Raw genomic sequence first — 26,345 nt, 5'->3', positions numbered from 1 at the left:
TTTAAAAAATAAGTATAAAAGCACAGTTGTTACAAGGAATAGATAAGCATGAAGCCTTCTAAACACATTAGTGTATGGAAATACTCAACAGTCTTTACTTTTTTTTTTTTATGCTTTACTTTTCTACCTGTCGTTCAACTTTTCATGTCTATGCATGTTATTCTTGTATCCCTAACATGTTCCAGGGTCTTTAAGAAGTCTGCAGCAAAAGGGTTTTTTTTTTATTTCTTTTTTCCTTCAGTGAACAGTTAAATCCAATCAGTGGATATTGCTGTCTTAATTATGGAAAAGTCAATACACTTCTACAGCTTTGGGCAGCATGACAGACACAGCACAAGCACCAGTACCTGGGTTATGAAATGATTTAGGCATATGTGTAACTTCATGATAACAGGGTCATCGTAAAGTGACTATCTCATAATCCCTGAGGAAAGTGGAAGGCAAAGGAGGCTATGTGTAGAAGTGCTAGATACCTTTCTTCCTTCCCTCTGTTCCTGGAGGCTTGCATAGCATTCTTATTCTCCAATTATTTGTAAATATGTTTCCCATACCTCATTATGAACAGAATCAGCTAGTTAACCAAAAGCTGCTGCTGAGGCAAAACCTTGGAACTCAAAATGTGGTATATGGAGGAAGCAGTAGAATAATATGCATTTTTGGGAGGAAAAGGGCTTCAGCACATGCTTTCACTAACTCTGAAGAAAACAGCAGGATGAGATGTGGTTTCATTGTGCTAGGTAAGGTAGGTGAAAGAAATAAAAAGCAATAATACATGGCTACATCCTGGATTGCATCAGGAGCATCAGGAAGTTGGATTTCAGGCTGACGACTGTCCTGCAGCACCCAGAGCACACACAGGGGCAGGTGTGGATGGACGAGTGCTTGGCTGACCTCAGACAATGCAAATACTCCAGCACCAACTGGCGTAATCAGTGAAGCCAACTCACCTTGTTTGGCATGCTGGCATACCTGTGCCACAGCATCAGTGCAAGAGCAAACAAAGGCACGCAAGGTTAAACTCAGCAAACCCAGCCCAAATCACAATGTGAAACATACTGCAGGCAATAGTTACATGTGAGGTAGGCTTACTTACTTGTCATGAAACTTTATGTGAAATAATAATATGAAGTGTGGGAACAATTGTAGCAACCAAACCAGTCTGCAAAACCCTGGAATTTTAGATGTAACTAATTTTAGGCATTACTAACTTGAAAAATGCGGCACATGAGTCTGCCGTTTTCAGTTGGACTGAAACTTTACATAAGGTATCTACAAGTTGCTGCCACTTATTTACACTTTACCTAAAATATCTACAAGTTATTCCACTTATCAGTGGAAATGTTGTTGGGCAAAGAAAGAGAGAATGAGTTGCTCGTTAACAAAATGTGCAGTGCAAATATTTCGTGCACATAAATGCTAAGTGCAAAGCGGAGGCAACTTGGACAAAAGCTGCAGCACATATCAGCTGCTGCTAAAGTAATGACCCACCCTTGGGTTATAAAGTTGTGTGTTAAGGGTAGATGTTCACGAGCTCCCAAGGCACAATACGTAACTTGAAAGACAAAAAGGTAACTGTGCTGTAAAGGATGCATACTTCGAACACAGTGTTTACAAGCCAGCAGCACAAAGAAACTGTTTTTTTAAAAAAATCTTTTAACTCCAAAGAGTAAACCTTTATAGCAGTGCAAGGGAGTCATGCCCACAAATCTCATTATTCTGAAAGCTGCTTAGAAACTTTAGCCCTTGGAGTCAACATACCACAATGCATTCAGAAGTACAATTTCAAAGAGTTACAAATGCTCCTAACAATTAGCCAATTTACTTAAAATAAAAAAGAAAAAAAAAAAGAAAAAAAAGAGGAAGAAGAAAAATTAAGATTTAAAAGGATTTATAAGGAAATATTATGGGGGGGTTGTTATATGCTAAGAAGGAGGTAATTGAAAAGGATTGAGAGGAGTACGGTAGGAAGTGGATGTGGTTAAGGCATTTGCAAGATTAGTTAAAGAAAAGCCTGGTAAAACTAGAAGAAAGAAGCCAAATCCTGGGACAAAGGAACATATTTTCTTTGATCTGTTTGGAGCTGTGTGATTTATACATACTCAGCATCTAGCCTGTGGACCTTAAGAATGATTGGTTAAAAGTAGTGATGAAGCTTATTAAAATGCTACTCAGAAAAGCAATATTCAGTATTTGATGCACAAAAGGTACTGGCATTTTCAGAGATTAAATACTGAGTCATTGATAATGAACAGCTGCAGGTATTTCAGCATCAGTGGTCTTAGAGAATTAAGCAACTTAACAGTAATAAAAGCTGTGAATTATCACAGGATTCATTACTGCTTTAGATATGGATTTGAAATTTGAATTTTCAAATATGTTCTCAAAGAAGCAGGATGATATGAATGTTAAAATGGGAGTAGGTAAGGGATGTTTGAGGTGATGAGTAAAGCTCTGGCATGCAAATGATACAGATTCTAATTAGTGCAGATACACCTTTTGAAATTCCTGAGGGGTTTTTGTATCTATTGAAACATATTGAAATTCCCAGATAAGCTGTGTGTGTGTGCTTGAGGTCTCAACTTCTTCCAGGATTAAGAGACTGCAAATACATTCACTATGCTTTAGGTGCTCTAACAGCCTGAAGGCAATTAGTAAACACAGGACAAGGATACACAATAGACAATGTACTAAGCAAAAAGACAACAGAGAAAGATAAAGAAACCAGGTCAGCACGACAGTACCCAAACTTTGTACTCCTTGCCAAGCCTGCAGAGCTCCTAGGATCTTTTTGCATTTTGCATACTGAAATTTTGAAACCAGAAGGCAGGGGAATTTCTTTCTTGATGTTAAGCAGAACCATTTCTAAAATGGCTCCTATTTCATTTTTCTAGCTACAGAGAGCCAGTGCCACGATCAGAGCGCCGTCAGCATTCAGGAACAATAGAGGAGCACTGAGAGTTTCGTGCTCTTAAAAATAAACACTGTCAGCAGGATACATAAAGTAATGTATTGAATTTGAAATACAACATCACAGGAGAATGAAGAAAACCAGATGCATCTGCTAAGGGTTTCTGGATAGATCAACTTACATAATGATGTTCTTTAACCATGCAACTTTATGTTAGAAGTTGGACAGGGCAGTGGTAAGAAAGCACTATCTTTTTTTACCTTGATTCAAAGCTCATCAGGATGCTCATCCCCAGAACCCCTGAGCTTATACTTGGTGGAAAGTTGGGTGTGTTCAGACAAACTATGTGAAGATTTGTCAGCTTGATTTCTGCTACTTCTTTAAAGCACAGGAGTTGGATCACTTAATACAAGGACTGTTGTAATGAAGACGTGCTGTTTTGCAGAGCTGAGGAACCTCAAAGGCATAAGCTTAGGCAGGGTTACAGGTATTTGTTAAGGACTTTAACCATCAGAAGCTCTTGAACCAGGACAGTTATTTGCTGAGTGATTCTGGTTATTGTTTGCTTTTTACACCACGTCACAGGTTTTCATTAGCAACAGACTGGTATTACCCTGAAGTGCTGGAGGTTTGTTTGATCTCTGTGAGAAGCTTCTCCTACACCTGCAAGTAGCAGGGAGAACGCTGCAACACCAGAAGCTTAAAAGAGGTCTAGCTTTCTCTTAGTCTGTGTTGTGAGTGTAGATGCTGATGCTGTTGCTGGCCCTTTCCATGCACCACGGTGCAGGATGCAACACTTGTCTTCCTAACGACGGTTATTGTGGAGAATTGAATTGAGTCATTTAACTCTACCCAGATAACTGAGCAGGAAACGGGAAATCCTAGTATTAGAGCATGATGAGAATTTATAATGTATAAAACAGTATTTCCTTTTTTTGTTTGTTTGGTTTTGTTTTTGAGGGAGCAAAAAGAATGACAGACTAACAAAAGGGCAGTAGAAGGAAAGGAAGAATTAGCTGAAAGCTTTGAATGATCAGAGAGGATCGTTCATCTTATCAGATGAAGCGATTTCTAGCATTCAAGGCATAAAATGAACTATTTTAATTTTTCAACAACAGTGCAGGTTGTGCAGGCACTCATAAAAATTTAAAAGCTCTTTTTAAGATAATTGCATGTGTTTTCGTGTACTACATGCTCTTACTCTTTCAGACAGTGCAAGTTATTTCTCCCTCTTTTCTAAGTTAATAGCGCATCTCTGTCTGCAAAGCAATAACTACCAGTTAAATTAACTTTTTTTTTAATAAGGAATTTTATATAAGGTTTTATAAGGAAAATTATGCCTTATAGAATCTAAAATCCATAATCTTGAATGTAGGGAATTTTTAAATTAATGTGACTGATTCACTTCTTAATAATAACTTTGTGTTTTTCTGCTGATACAGGGCAGTAACATTCCAAGTTTAGAGCCTGCAGAACCCACACAAATAGCCCACCTTTTTCTCTCTTCTCTCTCTTTCTCTCTCTTTCATCAGGATGCTGCCACGAAGATTATAGGTCACTCCATCAACTGTAACTTTTGCTCAGCTACTCGAAACTGATGAGTTTGAGAGTCTGATCATAAAAAAGGTGGTGAAAATTTAGTAACCTAGTGAGCATTGAACATGACGGAAAATGGCAAGATTAGAGATCACTTTGGTGTATTCATCTTGCTACCACCACCAAACCACAGTTTGCACAGTGTTTGAACTGAGTGATGAAGCACAAGAAGGGGTAAGATCTCTAAAGCAAAGGACAAATATGCCATAATCTCTCAGTAATGGTACTTGGTCCCACACCATTATGCTTATTTTGCTATTTTACTTAATGCATAGCATCAGGAAGCCCATCACTGTTAAAATCACTTGTATAAATCTAGTTCATCCTTCAGCTCAGAATTGAGCTGCATGACCAAAATTTAGGCAGAGCCTATCTGCCACATATGCTTATAGGACTCAGATACAGCCAGAAATGTAGGCCACAACAAAAAGGTGAGAGTTCCTCTCCTATGGTGAAGTCCAGTATAGTGGTAGGGGACCTTGGTGGAAGAGTAATGTGAATTGTGAGGGCTTACACTAACTGAGAATGTTTTTATATCACATCACCAGCTTGTGTGCATTTTTCGCCTTTCAAAACAACATTATTTTTTTACCTATCTGAGTTCATCCTAAGACATTAGGTGGGATTTGTCACTTGCAAGACCAGTGGGATTTGTCACTTTCACACCATTGGCTATGGAATGCAATACACCTATATGTACTTTTTCTGCAGGTGGACTCATCCTGCATCTGAGAAAACCTGCTTTTCTACTTCTGATATGAGCTAAAATATGAGATGACTTCTCAAACGCAGATGTCAAGCATGTTAATGCAGCTATCAGCTGCATATTTGAAGGACAGGTAAATCTTAACACAGGCAAAATTCATGATTGATACTGATTTGACTATTTCTCAAGTGATGTTAAAAACAAGAAGTCTTTCAATGTGGATTATTTTTTTTTTCTTAGTGTGTTGGTACTGAGCATTTATGAATAACATTTCCTGGTTTAGTAATCAACTCACATAGGAAAGGAACAAGTATGTGAAAAATCTGCATCTTATTTACATTTGTAATATTAAATAATTCTGAAGGTATTAGTAGAAGCATTTAAATGACGGTTTTGACAACAGTGCTGTACCAAATGCAGGGAAAATCCTTTTGATGTTAACTAAAGGAGATTGTAAGGGTTTAATTTGAAAAGTGGAGGGTGGAGTTAAAAAACAGACCTCACCCACTGCAAAAATGTCTGGGCTGTTCTGGGCCTATGTTTTGAAGTGCATATTAATAGATCTCCAATAACAGGTACTTCTTGTTCTGCAAGAAGTAAGTTGTCTCATCATCTAGTACTTTATCATCAGGTATAAGAAAAAATCAACTGGCTTTTTGCATATTAGATGAATGCATGTTTATACAGCATTGATTTCAAAAGTCATGATACTTTGCCCTCAAGATACAAATATGGTACTGTTTGAGACACTCAGCACTTTGCATAATTGCATATAAATTTAGCATTGCTAATTAATGCTCTATTTTTAGTACTGTGATTCTGTGCTTCACTATTGTGATACACAGAAGATGGATACAGTGTATCCTTAGCTCAGTAAGTGCACTGGGTTATTTTTTGGTGGTCACCAATTGCATATCTGCTGCTCCACAGTGCTAGTTTATCTTCATTTAAGTATCTCCTGGAGCTGCTGAGTGTCTTTGCAAATTCTAGTAATGACCATAGCAGACTGTAGACTGCAGCCTAAAGTGGACAAACACAATTTAGTTCCTTAACCTTTTCTGATCTCCAATAGGCTTTTAGATGGAATTCTTATTTTATTTTTCAGATCTTCTGTATTTTCTGATCTTACTTTGATCAAACACATTTGGCTTAGAAAAAGAAAAAATATGTAATTCTTTTGAATAGCAGCATCAAACTTAGAGCTGAGAAAGCTGGTAAATTTTATCCTAAACACAATTGTGGGTGAAATCTTGGCTCTGTTTAAATCTGTGGCAACATTCCAGTAATTTCAAGTGAAGGTATTCACCTCGGCTAAATACTTTACATCCTAAGGCTCTGTAAATTGTTGCGTAAACATTATGTAGTTAGAAGATGAAAGAAACCACTCCCATTTGCCTTTAGAAAAGGGAAATTCCTCACCTAAGGTAAAAAATCTTTGCTGCCAGGTTTCTGAGGGAGAAGCTGACAGAGGTAATCTAGCAGTGATGGAATATTCTGGGATTAATTAGACGTGGCCTAGATACATGCCAGAGAGTATCAGAGCTGACCTAAATGTTTTGAGGAACAGTGCCTCTATCTCCTGCTTTCTGCTAATCAGCCCTGACACCAAAGACTTAGCAGGGCAATTTTGGAGAGACTGTTTGGATATAAACCTGAAAGAGAGACAAATTATTACATTAATTTTCATTCATATTGTAAGTCTGCTTATTTAAATGTAAAGTGTTTTGAAAACATGTTTGCTTCCTGTATCTTGTAGGTTAGTAAGAAGTCAACCAGGTTTTTCAAGCAGTTAGCCAAGAGTCTACAAAAGTTCAGCTGTGAATTCCCATGCTTTAACAGAATCTGGTTTTCCTATCACTTCTACTTTGTCCCATAGCACCATTTGAGTGGGAAAAGAAAAAGAAAAATCTGTTAATTACACAGATGCTTTGTTCAGTTTTATATATATACAAATATGTCAGAGTTGTTGCTAGTAAATAAGGAATGGAATGAACTTCATTTTGGCCTAAGATTTACAGGACTAGCTTTCATTACTCAAAGGGTCAGTGAATGGGAATTAGAATAAATCAGTGATTTTTCAGTTTAATTTGAAATAATGTTAATTTAAATAGTCTTCTCCTCTTTAAGTATGCTTTTCAAGTTGAAACAAGTGATTTTTGAAATTTTTTTTAAAGTTAAAACTTTAAATCAACCTTTCCCCACTTACTCTGTAAACTCCAACTAATGTTTGAATTTAAAGGTTGTCCCTAAATTGAGCAAACTACCCAGAACAAAGAGTTAGTTAAGCCAGACTTAAAGTACAATCTAGTGATCTGCTTCCTGGTAATTGCACATAGCTGGGAATTTCGAGAAGTTTTGGTTTAACTGCAATACTCAGCCAACTAGTTTTTAAATCACTGCAGTTCGCTGTGGTTTAACCCCAGCCAGCATGCAAGCTCCACTCAGCCATTCACTCACTACCCCACCCACAGGATCAGGGACAGAATGGTAAGGGTTAAAGATAGAAAAGTCGTGGCTTGAGATAAATACAGTTTAATAGAGAAAGCAAAAGCCACGCACACAAGCAAAGCAAACCAAGGAATTAATTCACTGCTTCTCGTGAGCAGGCAGATGTTCAGCCATCTCCAGGAGAACAGCTCCATCACGTGTAATGGTTACTTGGAAGACAAACACCATCACTCAAAATGTTCCCCTCTTCTTTCTTCTCCCCCCCCACTTTATATACTGAACGTGATATCATGTGGTATGGAATATCCCTTTGGTCAGTTTGGGTCACTTATCCTGGCTGTGTCTCCTTCCAATTTCCAATACACCCCCAGTCTCCTCGCCAGAGTGGCAGTATGTGGCTCTGTGTAAGTACTGCTCAGCAATAAAAAGAGTCTCTATATTACCAACCCTGTGTTCAGCACAATTCCAAAACAAAGCCCCATACCAGCCACTGCAAAGAAAATTAACTCTACCCAAGCCAAAACCAGCACAGCATTATATGTTAGAAAAAGGAAGTTGAATGGCAGTGAGCTGAGAGATCTGGAAACCTGCAAGGATTTGAAGATGGATGAGATTCTGCCATTGTCACTCTTACTTGTCGCAGATGACTAAAAAGCAGTGGAGTTCAGCTTGCCAAGATGATGACTTTATTACAGTTCTTCACCTTTATTTCAAAGTCTTCTTGACAGGTCTAATAATTTTTTCCTTTAAGTTGCTTAGATTTGAGGTTTTGGAGGGTTTGGGGTTTTTTTGGAGGGGGGATTTGGTTTTTTAAATTTTTGTTTGGTTGGTTGCTTAGTTTAGCTTTCAGTTTGGGCAAAAAATGGAAAATATCATTTAAAAAATGAAAGAAATATCTATATTGACACCTGAGCTAAAACTGTACAAGTTGGAATTAATTTAGTTCATGTCAAATAGGGACATCTGTGTGTAACTTTGGACCTGAGAAAAGTGAGAAGCTTCCATTCCAAAATGATGCATCTATGTGGTGTACTAAAGCCCTTATGAAATCTTTTTTATTATGATTGTATATAGTAAAAGACTTGAATGTGCTCAGTATTATGATATAACAGCTGCTGTTGCCTGCAATTCCCAGAAAATATGCATTTTATAACAGAATAATTTCATTGAATTACTAATCAATACAACTTTGTGTCAGACACCACATAATAGAAATAATCTACTGTTTAAGAATTTCTCTCTGAATGGCAGCTCACTAAGAAAAGAGGCTGCACAACATTGTGGTGTTTGTTTCCAGCCACCAATAACATCAAACTTGCAGCTTATGAAATCTGCAAAGAATTAGGAAAGCTCAGAGCTACCTAACAGTTCTTTTATGATTTATTGCTACTAAGTTATCAGTTTGTGATACATGCCACAAACTTTATATGACTAGCAGCAGTAGCCTTGCTGTCATTCTCTGTTGCAGACAACATTCCCATTCCCCAGGCATCTAGGGACCCCAGTTTGAAAATCTGAGTGCAGCAGATTTCTGTGATGTTATTCAGTTTCTATTATTTCAAGGTTATTTTATAAATCTATCTACTGGACCATTTTCCCCCAGTAATTATTAGTTGACCTTTTACATATTAATGAGGCAGGCCAAACTTTCTGAAGTGATATTTTGCTCACTTACCCTGTGATTAAGCTAGGGACCAAAAAACTTTACTGGTTTTAGCATCTGTTAACTGTTGTACATCCACACTTACACTTGTTACACTGTGTAACAAATTTTGAGTGTCTTTTTTTATTTGTCAATGAAACTTCATAGGTCTTCTTCTTGTGCAGATTTGACATGTTGGCTTTATTTAACTTATCCAGTGATTTAAAAATGTTTCTTATCTTCAGTAGTAAGGTTTTGTTTAATTTTGAACAACATAGCAGAATATATCCTGTAGAGAAATCTGTCAAATATATTGAAGATTTGTTGCAGATAAATGATACTGAATTGATAATACCCAAGTTGTCAGTTATTTGCTAAACTGTCAACAGTTCATCAATAAATAGCAAAATTCTAAAGAAATACAAAAATCTAATTAATTTCCAGTTGTAAATTTTTTCATTTTTCTCTCAAAGGCACTGTCGATCTTGTTCAGACTGACAATTTCACCAAATTAACTCCACTTATTTACTCTATTTGAAAAGTCTATTAGAAAAGTAAATCAGCATCTGAAATGTGGGTGTTTACACCATTCATTTTTTCAGCCTAACAGAAATTGCAGCAACCTATTTCAATTTTCTCTGCCCTAGATTCAGGAAATTATGCAAGTTAATTTCTGTTTGAAGAGCTCAGAAATATGGTGCCTTGGAAAGGGAAATTTTCTGGACCTGAGATATATTAATACTCACACTTACATCTGGCTCAAAATATAGGTGAGAGTTTATTTGAAAAGTAATTTAAATATATATTTTACTTTTTAAATGGCATAACTATTCTTAGAATCATTCCAATTCTTTTCAAACTTAAAAGAAACACCCACGTAACAGACTATCCCATCCACTATTTTAATGAGATCTAAATCTGTCAAGGATTGTCAACACTCATCGGTGTGGATATTTTGAGGGCTCATAAGTGCAAAAGAAGTTAAATTTCTTTAGACAAAAGCAGTATTAACAATACAACACAATTCATAAACGTTGATTGATACTTATCAACAGAAAGGGCAGCTGGAATAAAAGGTATTTTTACATTCCAGTCTTCAGAACACTGGTAGCATCCAGATCAGTACAAAATAATGAGCTTGCTTACTGTTGCTGTGTGGGAAAAGAGAAGAGGAGCTAGAGGTGATACTGTAGGAGAAAAACAGACTAAGTAGGCATGACAGGAGTATGGGGGCTAAATGTAATGACAGGAACTTCATAACATGTTCTTCATAAAAGTGACAGGAAAAGCAAAGGAGGCAAACAGCACTCTGCTAGAAGCATCCATTCAAATTCTGAAATACTGAAGAAGAATTTTTTTGGTAGGATATGCATGGCTAAACCTCTACCTGAAAAAAAGAAGGATAGTTCAGAATTACAGGAAAAATGGTACTGAAGATTAGAAATCATGAACACAAAACAATGAAGATTAGGCACATCCTAGTTTAAGTTGCAAAAGCATGTATTAAGTACTACTGAGTGGCACTTACTTGATTAAAGTACTTTTAAAACAATCTCAGAAATTAGGAAGAATTTAAAATCCTGTACTTCAGTTCCTTTTTAACAACTCTGAGGTTAAATATACACACATTGTAAATATTTAGGGTATAGATTTATCTTCATTGTAATGTATGCCAAACTCTGCCCTTCTGGATTATTCCAAGTAGCGACCACCTCATTAATCCACAATCTTACTGCAAACCCCTCAGTGCTGGGAATGGTGTCAGAAGGGAATATGAGCCTCTTCAATACTAATTAAGGTAGATCTAGAAAGGCTTCTCCAGCCACACATTGAGTGTGCAATCCCTCAGATGCAAATTAGGGAAGGTGTACCTTGGATTCCACCTGGACATCCCAGGATTTCAATATGCAACACTAATAAATCTGCTGTAGGGGTAATACACTACACAAGTTTTCCGTATGTGTCAATGGCCTTAGATCCAAAGTAGCAATATGGAAAACAGTATAGGCTTTGTTCATAGATGACCATCTAGATGCAAATAATCTTTAAAGTGGAGAAAGTGAAACAGAGGAGGTGAGAAAGGATGGGAAAAGGAATTACATTGAGGTGGAAGGTTTCACTAGAGCAGAGGTGTTGCTTGTGTTGAGAGTATTCAGTTTGGGAAAGCAAGTTACTGTCTGCCAGCTGGCACTTTACAACACTTTCTTTAATCAAAGCATGACCAAGTTTGCTGTTCTATGAAGCCTAGAGTATATCACGTAGTGAAATACTGCACTAAGTGAAGTGTTGGTTAGTTATATCTGGAAACACCTAAGGAAAGTGAAATTGCTTGAGGTCTGCAATCCATTTGTTGTGGTTTAACCCCAGCTGTCAACTAAGCACCACATCACCTCTCACTCACTCAAGATGGGGGAGAGAACTGGAAGGGTAAAAGTGAGAAAACCTTTGGGTCGAGGTAAAGACAGTTGAATAAGTAAAGTCATGCACACAAGCGAAGCAAAGCAAGGAATTCATACACCTCTTCCCTTGGGCAGGCAGGTGTTCAGCCATCCCCAGAAGAGCAGGGCTCCATCATGTGTAGCGGTGACTTGGGAAGACAAATATCATCACTCCAAACGTCCTCTCTTCCTCCTTCTTCCCCCATCTTCATATGCTGAGCATGATGCCATATGGTATGGAATATCCCTTTGGTCACTTGAGATCAGCTGTCCCAGCTGTGTCCCCTACCAACTCCTTGTGCACACCCAGGCTGCCTGCTTATTGGGGTGGAGTGAGGAGCAGAAGAGGTCTTGACTCTGCAAGCGCTGCTCAGGGAACAACCAAAACATCCTGGTGTTATCAACACTGTTTCCAGCACAATACAAAATGTATCCCCATACAGCTACTATGAAGATAAACTCTATCCTAGCCCAAACCATTGCTAATTTCGAAGAACCTGTTTACACGGGGAAAAACCCACTTGTGTTTTGTGCTCACTGCACTGAGGAGAAAGAAAAGTTGGTCTCTGACTTGTAGATTTTACAAAGACCACCTATGTTCTGACAGAAAAATCCCCCTCAGATGAGTAAAATGGGGGGTTATGTATAGTGAAGCCTTTACAGCAGCTTCTTACATTATGAATTTTGTAATGCATTACTTTCAACTCGATAAGTACAAAAGTCTATAGGAATTTCCTTTCAGACATTGTGTTGAAGCAGTTTGTTTTACTGTGGCCAAATATTGAGGCACAGTTAAGAGATGCATCCAAATCCAGACACTTCTCCCATGTGAGCAACTGTATGAGATTTTGACATTTGTTAGTGACCCTACTCCAGACACCATCCCCCAAATCCCCAGCAATAAGGCAACTGCGTGGCTTAGGGGATTGGTAATCGGATACCTCACCTCTAGGTCATTGTAGGTCTCTGGTTCAAGAGCAGCAAGACTTTGTAATGACTTATATGCCACTGGATATTTCTTTGGAGGCATAGCTGAAGAAGTGAACATACGATTTCTATGCAACAAGCAGTAGATGTCCACATATAAATTCAAACATTATGACAATTGCCAATCTATTTGAAATATTTGAATGACTGAATACCAGTCTAAAAGAGGTTGATTAACTCCCTAATAACAGTCAGGATTGTGTCTTATTTTAGTGCTGCCTGGATAGTTCAAGTGTCATGGTTTATGTTTATATATATATATATATTTATATATATATTTATATACATACTCATATTTTGTAACTGAGAGAGGCAAAAATTTGTCTTTAACTCTTTTTCTTTTCCCCTCCAGGCTATAAAAAACTTTGAAAAGTGGTTTTGAATGTTACTGCAGACAATCCAAAGCCAACTTTAATTTGCATTTTCTATCTTAGCTGGTATGAATTCAACAAGAGCGAAAATATGTTCTGCAGGTCTTCTTAGGCACTTTACTACATAGGACAAACTGTAAGCTCAGAATTTGAAAGTTCATCATATCCTTAATGAGGATACAACTAAAGTAAAACTACTTCCAATGTCATTATTAATCTAATACTTCTGGAGTCAGACTGCCTGGCCTGTGCATATGCAAAAAAAAGGTGGGTGGTTCTTCCTGTTGTGAAGGCACCAGGGCAGGCAGGTGTAATACTCAACCAGAAACATGATGCCTTCTCCAGTCTCCTGTCACTGGCCATTCTGGAAGAGAGAGGGGCTGGCTGGCATAAACACCCTGTCCATTGCCCCGTACTGCCTCCCAGTGGTCTTCAACTCTTTCAGGGTAAAATGCAGAGATTTTAAAGTGCCGGATACAGAAGCCACTGTCCTTGGATAACTAATGGGGGAATACACTGACAGTAAGACTCTGGGTATCTAAAACCAAAACAACAAAACTCTTGGTCATCTTCTAGTGTGCAGCTCTCTGTGATAATCATGGATATGTGGTTTGCCTATGGGTTTCTGCAGAATATACACCTTCACATAAAAAACTCCTCGAACCCAGTTTTGGCAGGCAGCCTTACAAATGTGAGTTTTCATCGCATCAACTTGGCATGCAGAGAGCTCTGTCACTGTCACTCTCAGCTCTGAGAAGCAGCAGCAGAGTGGTGTCACATGCTATGGCTGTAGCGAGATTTACTGTACCCTCCACGCAGTGCTAAGTGTAACTTCTTATTTTTGTTTTACTCTTCTTGAGTGTGCTGAGAGCAACAGCACAGGAGACTAAAAAAGGATCCCAAACATGGAGAATGAAACAACATGAGGAAAGAGCACTGTTTGCTGCCATAATGTCTCCAGAAAGGAACGAAACAAGAGATGGGGAAAACACTTCTATACTTCCCTGACAGCCTACAGAGCTCCATAGTTTACAGCCCCAGCTTGCCTTTTCCTTCTGGGCTCAGGAAGCCAAGGGATCTGTTCAGAGCTGGGCACCTCAACTCATGTCTTTCCCAGCAAAAAAAACCCAATCCCTCCCAGCCCTGTGCAGATGCTGTTACCTACCTGAAAACAGTCACCTAAACTTTTGTGTTGGGATGTTTGTGTAATTACTGCTACTGCAAACAGGGAGGGGGTTTGGGGAAAACAGTTCTGGGGACCTGTGAAAGTCACAATGCTGTGCAAACACCTGTGAGGATTAGGGCTGTTGTCTATGCCTTAAACATCGCATTTGTCTATGTCTCGTGCCTTGATCTTACAGAATGGGGAATTAAAAACAAGCACACAGTGCTATAGCACAAGTTAGACGAATAAACAAAGACCTCTGTGTCTGGGTGTGTCCAGCTACAAAGGTCACTTCGGTGTGGGGATTTTTTTCCCTTCAAAGTGATCCTGTTCAGGGTGTAATATCCTGTTTCATTTCTCTACTCCCTACCATTGAAAGTTAGTGTTCAGAAATCTTGGATCTGATATCCTCCCAGTGCACACAAGAATTAGAACTAAAAAATCATCAAAGCAAGCAGACAGTACTGAATACACAGAAAAGGCAAAAGTATTACATTGGAAGTATTGTTCTTGCATCACTCTACTTTGTGGAGAGCTTACATTATCAGGTTTGTGTGTGTGTGTGCATGCACGTGTCAGGCTTCTTCAAAGGAGGAAATAGGATGCCTAACTTTTAGTGCAGAAAATTAGTAACAAAACACACACAAGCTATGGGGCTGATAGCATCTCTGTAATCTTGAACTTAATCTGCTATCCGCAAGAAAAATCTGTTGCCTTTCCAGTGCTACTCTGCCCAGGCTGCACGCAATTAATGGGCCTGTGTTACCCCTACGCCTATGACAACCCTTAAAGTTAAGCGTTTGCACCTTAATTTTTAACAGTCGGTGCCCGAGCTGGGAAAGCCCAAACCCCACTCGAGCCCTCCCGCTCCTCCCCCTTTCCCGGCGGGGTTCCAGCCGCGGTGCGGGCGGGAGCAGGTGCACGGGAGCGCACTCCCGGCGGGGCGGCGGGGCGGGGGCAGGAGCAGGAGCGAGCGGCGGCCCGGGGCGAGGCGCCCCCGCCCCGGTGCGGGGCGGCCACGTGGAACCGCGGCTCCCGCGGCGGCCACTTCCTGCTCCGCATCACCCCGGCCGCTGCGCCCGGCGGGGAGGCAGGCGCGCAGCCCGCCGCGGGGAGCCTGCCGGGGCGGAGCGGGAGAGGGAGGGGAAAAAAAGGGAGAAAAAGGGAAAAAGAAAAAAAAGAACAAGAAAAAAAAAAGTTTGTACGTGCGGCGGCGGGAGGACAGCCTCCGCAGGCGGGCGGCTGCCGGAGAGCAGCGGCGGCCGGGGAGGCGGGGGAGCGGCGGCGGGGCCGTGCCGTGCCGTGCCGTGCCGTGCCGCGGGGGGCGGAAGGCGGCCGGTGCGCGGTGCCGGGCGCTGCGTGCGCGGCGGCGGGAGGCAGAGGGCGGGCGAGAGGATGCGGCTGAAGCTGGGCTTCCTGCTGCGCGCCGTGCTGCTGGCGGGCAGCTTCTTGGGGCTGCTGCTGCTCTGGTCCTCGCTGTCGCCCCGCGCCGAGGAGCCGGATCTCCCGGGACGGACGCGGGTGAGTGCGCGGCCGCGCCGGGCGCCGGGGCGGGCGCGACGGAGCGGGTGGCGGGGCCGCTGCCCGGGATGTGACCGGCGGCGGCTGCGGGCGGGCGGGCGGGGCAGCTGCCCGGGCTGCGGCCTGCGGAGCCTTGCAGGCCTGAGAGGGAGCGCGGAGCAGCGGGGCCGGCCTCATCCGGCCCCCGGAGCCCGGGAGGCGCCGCGCCGTGGGGCTGCCCGCGGCGGGGCTCGGGGGGGGAGCCGTGTTCCGCCGGCCGAGCCCGGGCGGTGTCCCATCCCGCCGTGTCCGACCCACGCCTCCCCACCCGGCGCGGGGCCGCCGCTGCCCCCCGCCCTCCCGGTGCCCGCCGCCGGCGCGGTTGCTGCGGGCAGGGTCCCGCCGGGGCCCTTGCCTCCCTCCCTCCCTCCCTCCCCGGGACTTCCCCACCGGCGGTGCCCTGGGCACCCTAAACCCGTGGGTTCGTCTCCCGTTTGGGGCTTTTCCATCCCTAAATACCCACGCCGATGCCCGCTGCGTGTAAGTGTCCTGCAAAGGTCTCCCTAGAGGTTCAACAAAGGATGCAGGTGTTCCCTCGCCAACTCACCTAGCCGCCGCGGATCGGCTTCCCGGCGCGTTACTAACCAAACGGCAGGCTTTGCCAAGGAGACGCAGCAGATCAGGTAATTTAAAAACAGCGCACGGAAAGCCAAAAGGCTTTATCTAGCTGGCGGTGCAGATCTCCCAACCCGAAATGGTGAGGTGTGAGGTGGACAGTGCATCCAGAAAAGCTTCAGGATGTCAGAACAAATCTGCAGAGCGAGTCTTGCTGTGGCCTTGTATTAGTCAGGTGAGAATAATCTGACCCTTTGACACCATGGTCTCAGAAGAAGTCAAAGTGCTTCTTCCGTTTTCACCAGATGTTTTAGAGCTCAGGAATGTAACTGGACTTAAGGAGATCTGCTTGAAGTAAGATTAGCCAAGATTAAAATAATCTTAGTAAAGTCATAAAATTTTTCAGTGATTATCTTAAAAAGGGATCTTTTAAGATGTGTTCGCTAATGATCTTGGCCCTCTCTAGTGGGCTGCTTTCAATAATTGTGGAAGGCAAGTGACCTGACAGAACTCTTGCTTTCAAAAACTGGAAATTACTTGGGACTTCTTCAGCAGATTTTCTGTCTTCTGAAGCTGTTACAGTTTCTGTATCTTGGCAGTTACTGCTGAGATAATAGGCCATGGTGGTTCTTTTGGAGATAAGCAGTTTATTAAGTGGTGAAGTTTTTGTAATCTGGTCTTCTAGACACAACATGAGCTTTTCTGTGTGCTGAAAAATCTTCAGGAATTTATTTGCATACCTCCCAAGAAAATGTCAGGCAGTAGACATTTTGCATCAAAAGCAGTCAAGTTACTTTTTGTGCTCAGGAAAGGGCTGTAAATGGACCTGCAAAGTGACAGTCTCTGGGAAATAAAGTAGTTGTGATTGCATTGCTGTGTAGGGCAGTGACCATCTTCAGATGCTTATTCTGGGGTGCCCACTGAAGTATTGCAGCCCTATAGTGCGTATGCTATATCAGCTTGCTCAGGTGCTGTAATGAATGTTGTTCTTTCTTATAAGGCTAAATGCTTTTACTTGGAGACTTTTGGGCTGAACCCTTGTATCTACTTCCATTCTCATGTGAGGTCTAATTCAGAAATTTTTCTAGCTGGTTTGTGTGCCAGTAAAGGAATTGGAAGAGTTTTTATGGTCCAGCCCCTGAAAAGCAGCATTCTGTCTTGATTACCCTCTCTTGACTGGAGGAGGAAATATCCATGACAGCTGTATCAGGAAATAATTTAGTCTTTGTTGAGAACAAATATAATCATATTGAGTAAACATTGACAAAGATGAAATCTAAACAGAATATCTGGTTCATTAGCTAGATCAGCTGTTTACTTGCTGTTGTGATATATGTGAGTGGGTAACACATGCTGCTTCATCATTTTCTGGGAAACAGTATCATTATTACTAAATTTGTGTTTTGGTTTGGAGTGCCTTCCACCTCAGAAGCTGCTCAGGTAAGGAATAGTAGTTAAGCAGTAATGACTGCATTCACTGCTAGCAGTGCTTCAGCATATTTCTGGGGAGCTGTCAGAGCCCAAGAGTATGTCCAGAGATTAGGACCTGCATGCCCTGCATCATGCTAGGAGAGGCAGAGCTGATCCCAAGAGGTGGGCTTGTATCTTGTGGTGTGCTCCCTGCAACATCTGGAAACAGACTGTGCATTGGTACAGCTTCAGGATGTGAGAAGTAGGAGTTTAATCTTAACTGTTTCTTTAAAATGCAGTGGTGTACACGTAGTTCAGTCATACAAATGTGTGTGTTTGCTCTATTGTTAGTTGCCCGAAAGTTTGTTAAGCCAAAGATGACAGATTAATTCTTCTTCTTCCTGTACAACACCCTCCTCCCTTTGCTTGGGTTGAAAGCTCTAGCTAACAAATATAAAATTCCTCCTCAGACAGTGCCAGCTTAAAATAGAATTTAGCTTTTTTAGCTAACCTCAGCAGTACCCTTTCCCTCTCTGCACTGTAACCCTTGGCAGTTTTTAATAACACCGAAGCATTAAAGATCAAAAGATCTGCCATGTTGTTCTTTTTTAGTTTTAACCTTGAATCGTTTCCTAATCACAGCAGCAGACAATAGGTAATACTGAAGACCTTGTAGTATTTAAACTACGTACCTTTAGAAAAATTATTCCTTCAAATATTGTGTTACGTTTTTTTCTACTGATAAAAGATTTCAGAGTTCTTTTGGAGAGTCAAAAAGATTAATGGACACAGAGTTTTAAAAATAAAAATGAAAGTGGAGAAGTGGCTGTTTAAGAAGGAAATGAGAAAACAAAGAGGTAGTAGCAGTAATACAGACAGTTGGAGATAAGACCTTTCTTTCCCGTAGAAGATTCCCACAGATGCTATGTTCATTGAAAGCATATGTAGAAGTTGGGAGGACAAAACTCTTCTCCGGGTAACCCAACTGTGGAACTTTCTCCAAGAATCCATGTGAGGAAAAAGTGCTTGAGGGATTTGGAGGGAGAGGTAAAGTATTTATTTGCATTATCAGAAATATCCAAAGACAATAAAATCACTCTTATCCTTAAGAGCTTTCAGTTTTCAATCTAAACCAAAGAGAAACAGTGAAAATATATTAAGGTCTGTTCTCAGAGTCTTTAAATGAATATCTGCTGTTTTGTAAGTAAGGTTACCTGCTGTCTGATAATAAGGACTGCAGGGTTCCTGAATATTTAGGCAGGGACTCTATTGTTTATAGCTGTGATAAAGATTAGGTAGAACTGTTGATTTAATTAGCATGTTGTGGTTTGGATGTTTTTTGGATGTTTTCTGATACCTTCTGCTCTTCTGGTCAAGGGGTCACAGTTTTGGAGACAGCAGGAAGTGATTGAGAGTCACAGATTCAGCGAAAATGCTGAGTTGGAAGGGACCCATCAGGATTGTCGAGTCCAGCTCCTGGCCCTGCACAGCACACCATGTACCAATCACACCTTTGAGGCCATTCATCGTAAGAAGCTTGCTGTAGGGATCCCGGCTATAGTACTTTTTGGTCTCCAGCAAGATGCGTCACTAACATTTAGCCTCAGAGGCACAGCCTTAAAAGCTGGTGTTGTCAAGGAGTAGGTAGCACAGCAGGCAGACCAATGGACCAAAACAGTAAAGAAAGATTCACTACTGAAAAGCTGAAAGCATATTTGGAGTAAATGTAGTCAACTTTAACTCTCTGAATCTGACCAAATATAAATGGCTCTATTCATTTGTCCATATGAAGGACATAATAAGGAAGAGTGTCCAGTGTGTTCCTATGTTCCAGAAGGGGATTAGTGAGGTAGTAAAAGATTTGCTGGAAGTGTGTGGCTGACCTTGCACAAGTCAGAAATATGGTGGTGAGATTGATAAACCCACAAAATAAATTCCATGTTGTGTCCTATTCATATGTACAATGAGGAGAACTTCCTGAAAACTTGGCATGGGCTGCCTGGCCTCATATTTGGGAAACTCGTGCTTCAGATTTGAAGCATTACAGTATTTTCAGTATTTCCCATATCCACTGCACCTGGGCCACTGATGGGCTTCTCGTATATTGAAGGTATTTAATTTTTTGTGTCTGTAAGTGACATGTTTTTAATGGGCTTTTGTTCACATCATATTTGTTTGTCAACAGTTCTCAGACTTTCTGGACTGTGTTCCCAGGGCTTTTTTGGGGGGCTTAAAAAGTTGGACAACTGTCTCCTTCCTCCTACCACCCCTGAAAGCATTCATGTCTCCTATACCAGATGTGCTTTCAGTGCTCTATAACTTAACAGGAGCTTTTGAGGTCGGTTTCCCACCCTTAGATATTTATGCTCTCATCTCCCTGCCGGGACAGTTAGCTGTCCTTGCTGCCAGATGTCACAGCAGTCATGCCAAAGTGAGGGAAGAATGGTTGCCCTTGGAGTGGGAGAGGAGGCTTTGCTGAGTGCCCTGGTGCAGGTGGTGATTCTAGCACGTCCTTCTGGTTCAGGAAACCAGATGATGGGCTTGCAGCTGGGGCTATGGGCCTTCACTGACTGCCAAGTTTAAACATTACAATTCCCTCATGGACAATAGAAGGTGGAGAATTTATGATGTGGAGGCAGAAACATTAGGAAAAAAAGACAAAAAAAAAGCTGAATGGACATTTTTGAGCTTTCTGGTGACACCTCTTCTACCCCACTTTAAGAACTGCTAATATCCTGTATACCTTGGCTGGATTGTCACTGAGATCTTAATGACAAGTTGCAGACTGAACTTGAAGTGTTACTGTGGTTTAAATTAGATTCTTTGTGGTGCAAACCCCAGAGGAAATTCTTCACTTTCCCTTAAGGAATAATGGCAAGTGTGTTTAGAAAAGAAACTGAGACACAGGAATTTGAAGTTGATACCATTACTGGAGGAAAGGCAGGAATCAAAATAGGGTGGTAAGTCTGATGTAACAGGGAGAGTCGTATTCAGTAGTGAAGGTATTCAAGTTGTCGGAACTTGCTAAAAACATGGTGGTACATGGGTGATTAAATAACAAAATAATCTCTCTCCAGTTGCTTTGTATCTATACGTTGCTCACTTTTTTGACTGGTTTGCCTTTCCAAAATTGCATGAGACCTAACACAAAGGGCACTGCATCAGTTTTGCCACTATGGCATTATCTGAAAGCTCAACACCATTATTTACCACCTGGGTATGAATAGCTCTGTACAGGTGCAGGGCTAGACATAGGCACACTGACTTCTCCAATCAAAGCTGTAATAAGTCACTGACTCTCATAGGACATTCAGCAGAAATTAACACCTTGGCAAATTTTTTGGTGCTCAACAAGTTCGGTTTGAAATCTGTGCGCAGTGAGCTACTGAGCTTGCTATAGCCAAACTATTTCTGTTGTAGAAAGTAAGCATCACTTATTAATCTTTAGTGTTGCTAGCAACAGTAATAGGCAAAATGTTTTGAGATATCAAATGCTAATTTTTTTAATGTGTGCTTTCATCTAAATTGGCTTTGAAAAAGCTTGTAAAAATCTATCACCCTTGGGAGAGTGTAAAAACCCCAATTCCTATCATATTAAAAGGGAAATAATTTGACAAATGTTTCCAGTTATGTTGCAGAATCAATGACCACAGAGCAAAAAAAAAAAGAGAACCTACATAATACCTACAATTTATGTGTACATATATATATTGCATTAAAAGTTTCTTGAACTCTCTTGTCATTAAGATTGCTTTTATTAAGTTAGGTAAAGAACTCATTATTATCTTAAGTCTATTCATTATGTAAATGTCTACTGCTCTATAAAGAGCAGGTTTGCACCATTTTTTATGTATGTGACAAGACTCCTTTTGTTCTATTTTTGCCCCAGGTGTTACCATTTGTGAGTAATGTAAAACAACTGAACGGATGAAAAATCAAAGATCTTAATCTAGAACTGGCATTTACTTTTCAGGAATCCCACTGCAGGAGAAGAGGGACCTAAAGTATCCAGGGAACCTTTGGCAGGATCCTTAGCCTAGGATGAAAGGTGGCTCTGCACAATTAGGTAACATAATGTAACAGAAACCAGTAATTGTGTCTGTTTTGGGGACCATACAGGCAAAACTATTCGTCTGTTGCAGTATCTAATGAATAAAACATTAGTAAGACCGCAGAAATTGGAATCAATGCCATGGATTGGGTAGGCTGTAATTTGGTTTTGGAGGGGAAAAAAACCAAAACAAAACATAAGTGGTAATTTGTGCTGCTTAGTGGCCAAACAGTGGGATATTAAAAATGGCATGTAGTAAATTCCTCTTTAAAATCAAAATCTAGGAAATAGTTAACTCTCAGTTTTAAATGTGGTGAAATAAGATATGGGTGGCTAAAGTGAAGTAGTAGGAATTCTGTTGCTAGTAAATTTAGTCATTGGAAAAGACTCAGTAGGTCATCAGGACAACAGTCTTGAGAGAAAGACATATCCAGAAGTAGATACGTGGATTTTTTTTTTGCCACATGACCAAGCAGCATTCACCTTCCCTAACCCAAGCTCAGCAGAGTCAAAATTGCTTGTATTAAGCTGACTTTCTCTAATGAAAAATGACAGCGTCTTTGTCCTATTTTTGTCAGATATTAAATCAGCATTACGGGAGACTGCCAAGTGGAAATAGGGCAGGCTAAGCTGTTACATTAATAGGTTTGACTTCTACCTTAGGGGGGGGTAGGGGGGGTGGTATGCTTTTTGCAGTAACTAGGCCATATAATCTGAGAGAAGGACTCGAGTCTGGTAACAGTTATATTTAATTACTAGATTTCCTCCGTAAGTATGGAAAACAAATGTCTGCTGCAGATGATTAGTTTAAAAATAGCAACATCGAATCACAGAGTATTCTGAGTTGGAAGGGACACGCAAGGATCATCAAAGTCCAGCTCCTGACCCTGCACAGGACAGGCCCAAGAGTCATATCATGTGCCTGAGAGCATTGTCCAAATGCTTGAACCCTATCAGGTTTTGTGCTGTAACCACTTCCCTGGGGAGCCTGTTCCAGTGCCCAACCACCCTCTAGGTGAAGAACCTTTTTCTAATATCCAACCTAAACCTCCCCTGACACAACTTCAGGCCATTCCCTTGGGTTCTGTCACTGGTCACCACAGAGAAGAGATCAGTATCTGCCCCTCCTTTCCTCTCATGAGGAAGCTGTAACTGCAATGAGGTCTCCCCTCAGTCTCCTCTTCTCCAGGCTGAACAGACCAAGTGACCTCAGCCACTCCTCATACAGCTTCCCCTCAAGGCCCTTGACCATCCTTGTTGCCCTCCTTTGGACACTCTCTAAAAGCTCAATATCTTTCTTATATTGCAGTGCCCAAAGCTGCCACAATATTCAAGGTGAGGCTGCCCCAGTGCAGAGCAGAGCAGGACAATCCCCTCCCTCGACTGGCTGGCGATGCTTTGCCTGATGTACCCCTGGAGACAGTGTTAAGGAATATGCAGCTGCAGATTGAGTCACTATGTGACAGGTGCCCCAGGCAAGAGGCCATGAACTGAACTGCAGACCCTTTGCATAGCAAAGGGCATGGAGACACTTGGAGACAGAGGTACAGAAGACAGAGGCCCGGACTTTCCTAAGTTGAAACTGTGGGAGTATAAAAGTCCAGAGTTTCCTTTGTTCAGGGTCCCTCCCTCGGAGTCATCCAAGTTGAGCTGTTATTGTATTATTTAGGTATGGCACTAAGATTAAACTATTTGAAGAATCTGAATGTCTGAGACTGTTATGGGAAACCTAGGATTGAGCCAGTAAGGAAACCTGGTCTGAATGTGTGAGTGTGGGGTGTGCAGGGAGTCAAATGGGGCACTTGTCAATTTACTGGAGCTGCCCACTCCAAAGGGGTCCCAGTCTGCAGGTAGTGCGGGTGTGACTGCCAGAGTGTCTTCAGGATGGTTGGACAGGGAAGTTTTCTTACCAACGCTTGGCCCTCCTGGCTGCCAGGGCACTGCTGATTCATATTCAGCTTGCCATCACCCAGGACCCCCAGATCCCTTTCCCTGGCACTGCTTCCCAGCGTCTTGTACCCCAGTCTGTACGTACATCCAGGGTTGCCCCATCCCAGGTGCAGAATCTGGCACTGTCTCTTGTTAAACTTCATATGTTTGGTGATTGCCCAGCCCTCTAAATTTGGCGAGGTCTCACTGCAGGGCCTCCCTGCCTCCAAGGGAGTCAACAGCTCCTCCCAGTTTTGTATCATCTGCAAACTTGCTTAGTATCCCTTCCAGTCCTGCATCCAAGTAATTTAAGAAGATGTTGAAGAGCACAGGGCCCAAGATGGAGCCCTGTGGAACCCCACTAGTGACAGTTTACCAGTCTGATGTTACCTCATCCACTATTACCCTCTGTGCTCCACCCATGAGCCAATTGCTCACCCACCGTTTCATGTGTTTATCCAGCTCGTGCTGGACGTTTTGTCCAGAATGATCCTGTGAGAGACACTATTGAAAGCTTTACTGAAATCCTGAAAGATTACATCCACTGGCTTCCCTTGGTCAGTTTCTTGGGTTACCTTGTCATAAAAGGAAATCAAATTTGACAAGCAGCATTTTCCCCTCATGAAGCTATGCTGGCTTTTACCAATGACTGTATTGTCTTTCAGGTGTTTTTCAACACCTCCCAGAATAATCTTCTTCATAACTTGACAAGGCACTGAAGTGAGACTGACAGACCTGTAGTTTCCAGGGTCATTCTTCTTGCCCTTTTTGAAAATTGGAACAATGTTAGCCAGCTTCCAGTGAACTGGAACCTCTCCAGCTTTCCAAGACCTTTCAAAAATCACCAAGAGAGGCCTTATGATGACCTCATCAGCTCTTTAAGTGTTCTCAGATAAATTCCATCAGGCCTCATAGATTTTTAGGGCTCCAGCTGGAGAAGCAGATCCCTTGCAGTTTCATGGTCAACCATGAGTTGATCATTGGAACCCCCTTAGTTCATCATCGGTGTTGAAGACAGAGGCAAAGAAAGCATTAAACATCTCTGCCTAGTCAATGTCCTTGTTTGTGAGGTAACCATCATCATCCTGTAACAGGCTAGTGTAATTTCTGCACTGCCTTTTGCCATTAATGTATTTTTAGAAAATCTTTTTATTGTCCCCCCACAATTCTGGCCAGCTTCCGCTCAAGTTGAGCTTTGGCCACAAAGCCGTGCTGCTCAAAAGGCCACCTTGTCCATCAGTTCTCTTCAGTACTTTTGTGAATTAAAGGGAATTTATCTTGCTTGAATCTACCTTTATCAGTCCATCTCTGTCCCACAGTGTGCTAGTTTTAGACACCGTTTTGGTGAGTGAGGTTTTCCCTCCCATGACTAATCGTAATGCCAAGGTAACATTCAGGGAGTCAGATGTTGCCAGCATAGCCCAACAAAGGGGAGCAGTTAGCAGCCAGCAACAAGCATGCGCTCACAACCCGTGATACTGTTTAGGCTTGGAATTGGGGGTGTTTTGGCCTTTCACCTAATATAGCTTGTAAGAGAAAAAAATTAAACTCAGGGAGTTTCTGTAAACTTAAACAAAAGGTAAAGGTGCTTTATGGGAGATTAGGATTTATCTGTTTAATTACAGCATCCTCCTCTTTGAAAGAGCTTGTGGGGAAAGTATGTGTTTTGGTGGAAATAACTGTAAAAAGATATAGAGGAGAATGCTAATACTTGTATTTTACCTTTGTTTTTCAAATAAACATCCTTATTGTGTTCCCCCTGCTAGGAATTGAACAATTTTGAACTGTTTGCTTACTCGTTGGAATATCATTTGCATCAATACGTCTGAAATTTAGGAAAAAACCACAAATTCTTTGCTTAGTGTGAGCTGATTTTGAAGTAGGTTGGGGCTTTCCTACAGGTGCATTTTATAGCACAAAACTCCTATTTTCTGAAAACTCATGGACTTCCATGTGGGAATAAAAATATTTTTCTTACCAGGCTACATATGTACATTATTACTGAAACAAAAACGGCTACTTTTTGTAATGAAGAGATGATGCTTTAAAAATAGTTGTATTAATCAGGAATTAAGCATCCTTTTCCTGCATTAGCATGCTTCCTTGCAAGAGAACAAATTGCTTTTTTATTTTTTCTCTCTATTATAATAAACTAATTGTTTGCTGCTCTATGGTGGTCTATATTTCTTTTAAGTTTCTCCCTGACCATGTCTTCTTGAGTACCTTGTTGTAATCCTTGACTCCAGTAACATTTTTTTTGCATTGCTCTTGCTTTCCTAAGCTACGATGTGTTTTCCTTTTATTTCCTTGTGGAACATTCAGTTGCAAATAGCAGCAGTCAGCACTGATGTGTGGTAAACCTCTGAGCAGCAGAAGAGAACTGGAGGAAGGTTTAAGGTAAAAGCAATATACTGCTTTACATGCTGTTTACATTTGGAAAACTTGCTTTACCGTTGATGATCTCAAAATATAACTGTTAATGAAATTAAAGTATAAGCAGATGGTGCTCAGCCCACAAAGTTTCTTACTTATTTTGCTGCATTTTAAAAAATTGACAACGAAAACAGCTCAGCAAGAAC

At 41.3% G+C, this 26,345-nt stretch overlaps 1 protein-coding gene across 2 annotated transcripts in view; it reads left to right on the top strand.

The window, feature by feature from the left end:
• Positions 1 to 26,345, top strand: part of GALNT7 (polypeptide N-acetylgalactosaminyltransferase 7) — a 94,281-nt gene that overhangs the window by 3,295 nt on the left and 64,641 nt on the right. Inside the window, exon 1 of one of the 2 annotated variants that reach the window (XM_050338753.1) lies at positions 15,643 to 15,782. The exons of the other annotated variant lie outside the window; for it this stretch is intronic. Coding sequence (XP_050194710.1) covers positions 15,657 to 15,782 — 126 coding nt within the window. The 5' untranslated portion in view covers positions 15,643 to 15,656. Of the gene's footprint in view, positions 1 to 15,642; positions 15,783 to 26,345 lie in introns of those variants that run through there. 2 annotated transcript variants of the gene reach the window in all.

This window comes from Myiozetetes cayanensis, unplaced genomic scaffold, assembly GCF_022539395.1.
Source record: "Myiozetetes cayanensis isolate MyiCay16 unplaced genomic scaffold, myiCay2020 scf7, whole genome shotgun sequence".
Lineage (NCBI taxonomy): Eukaryota > Metazoa > Chordata > Aves > Passeriformes > Tyrannidae > Myiozetetes > Myiozetetes cayanensis.
The sequence above is the reverse complement of the archived record's forward strand: the minus strand, read 5'-3'. Positions and strand labels throughout refer to the sequence as shown.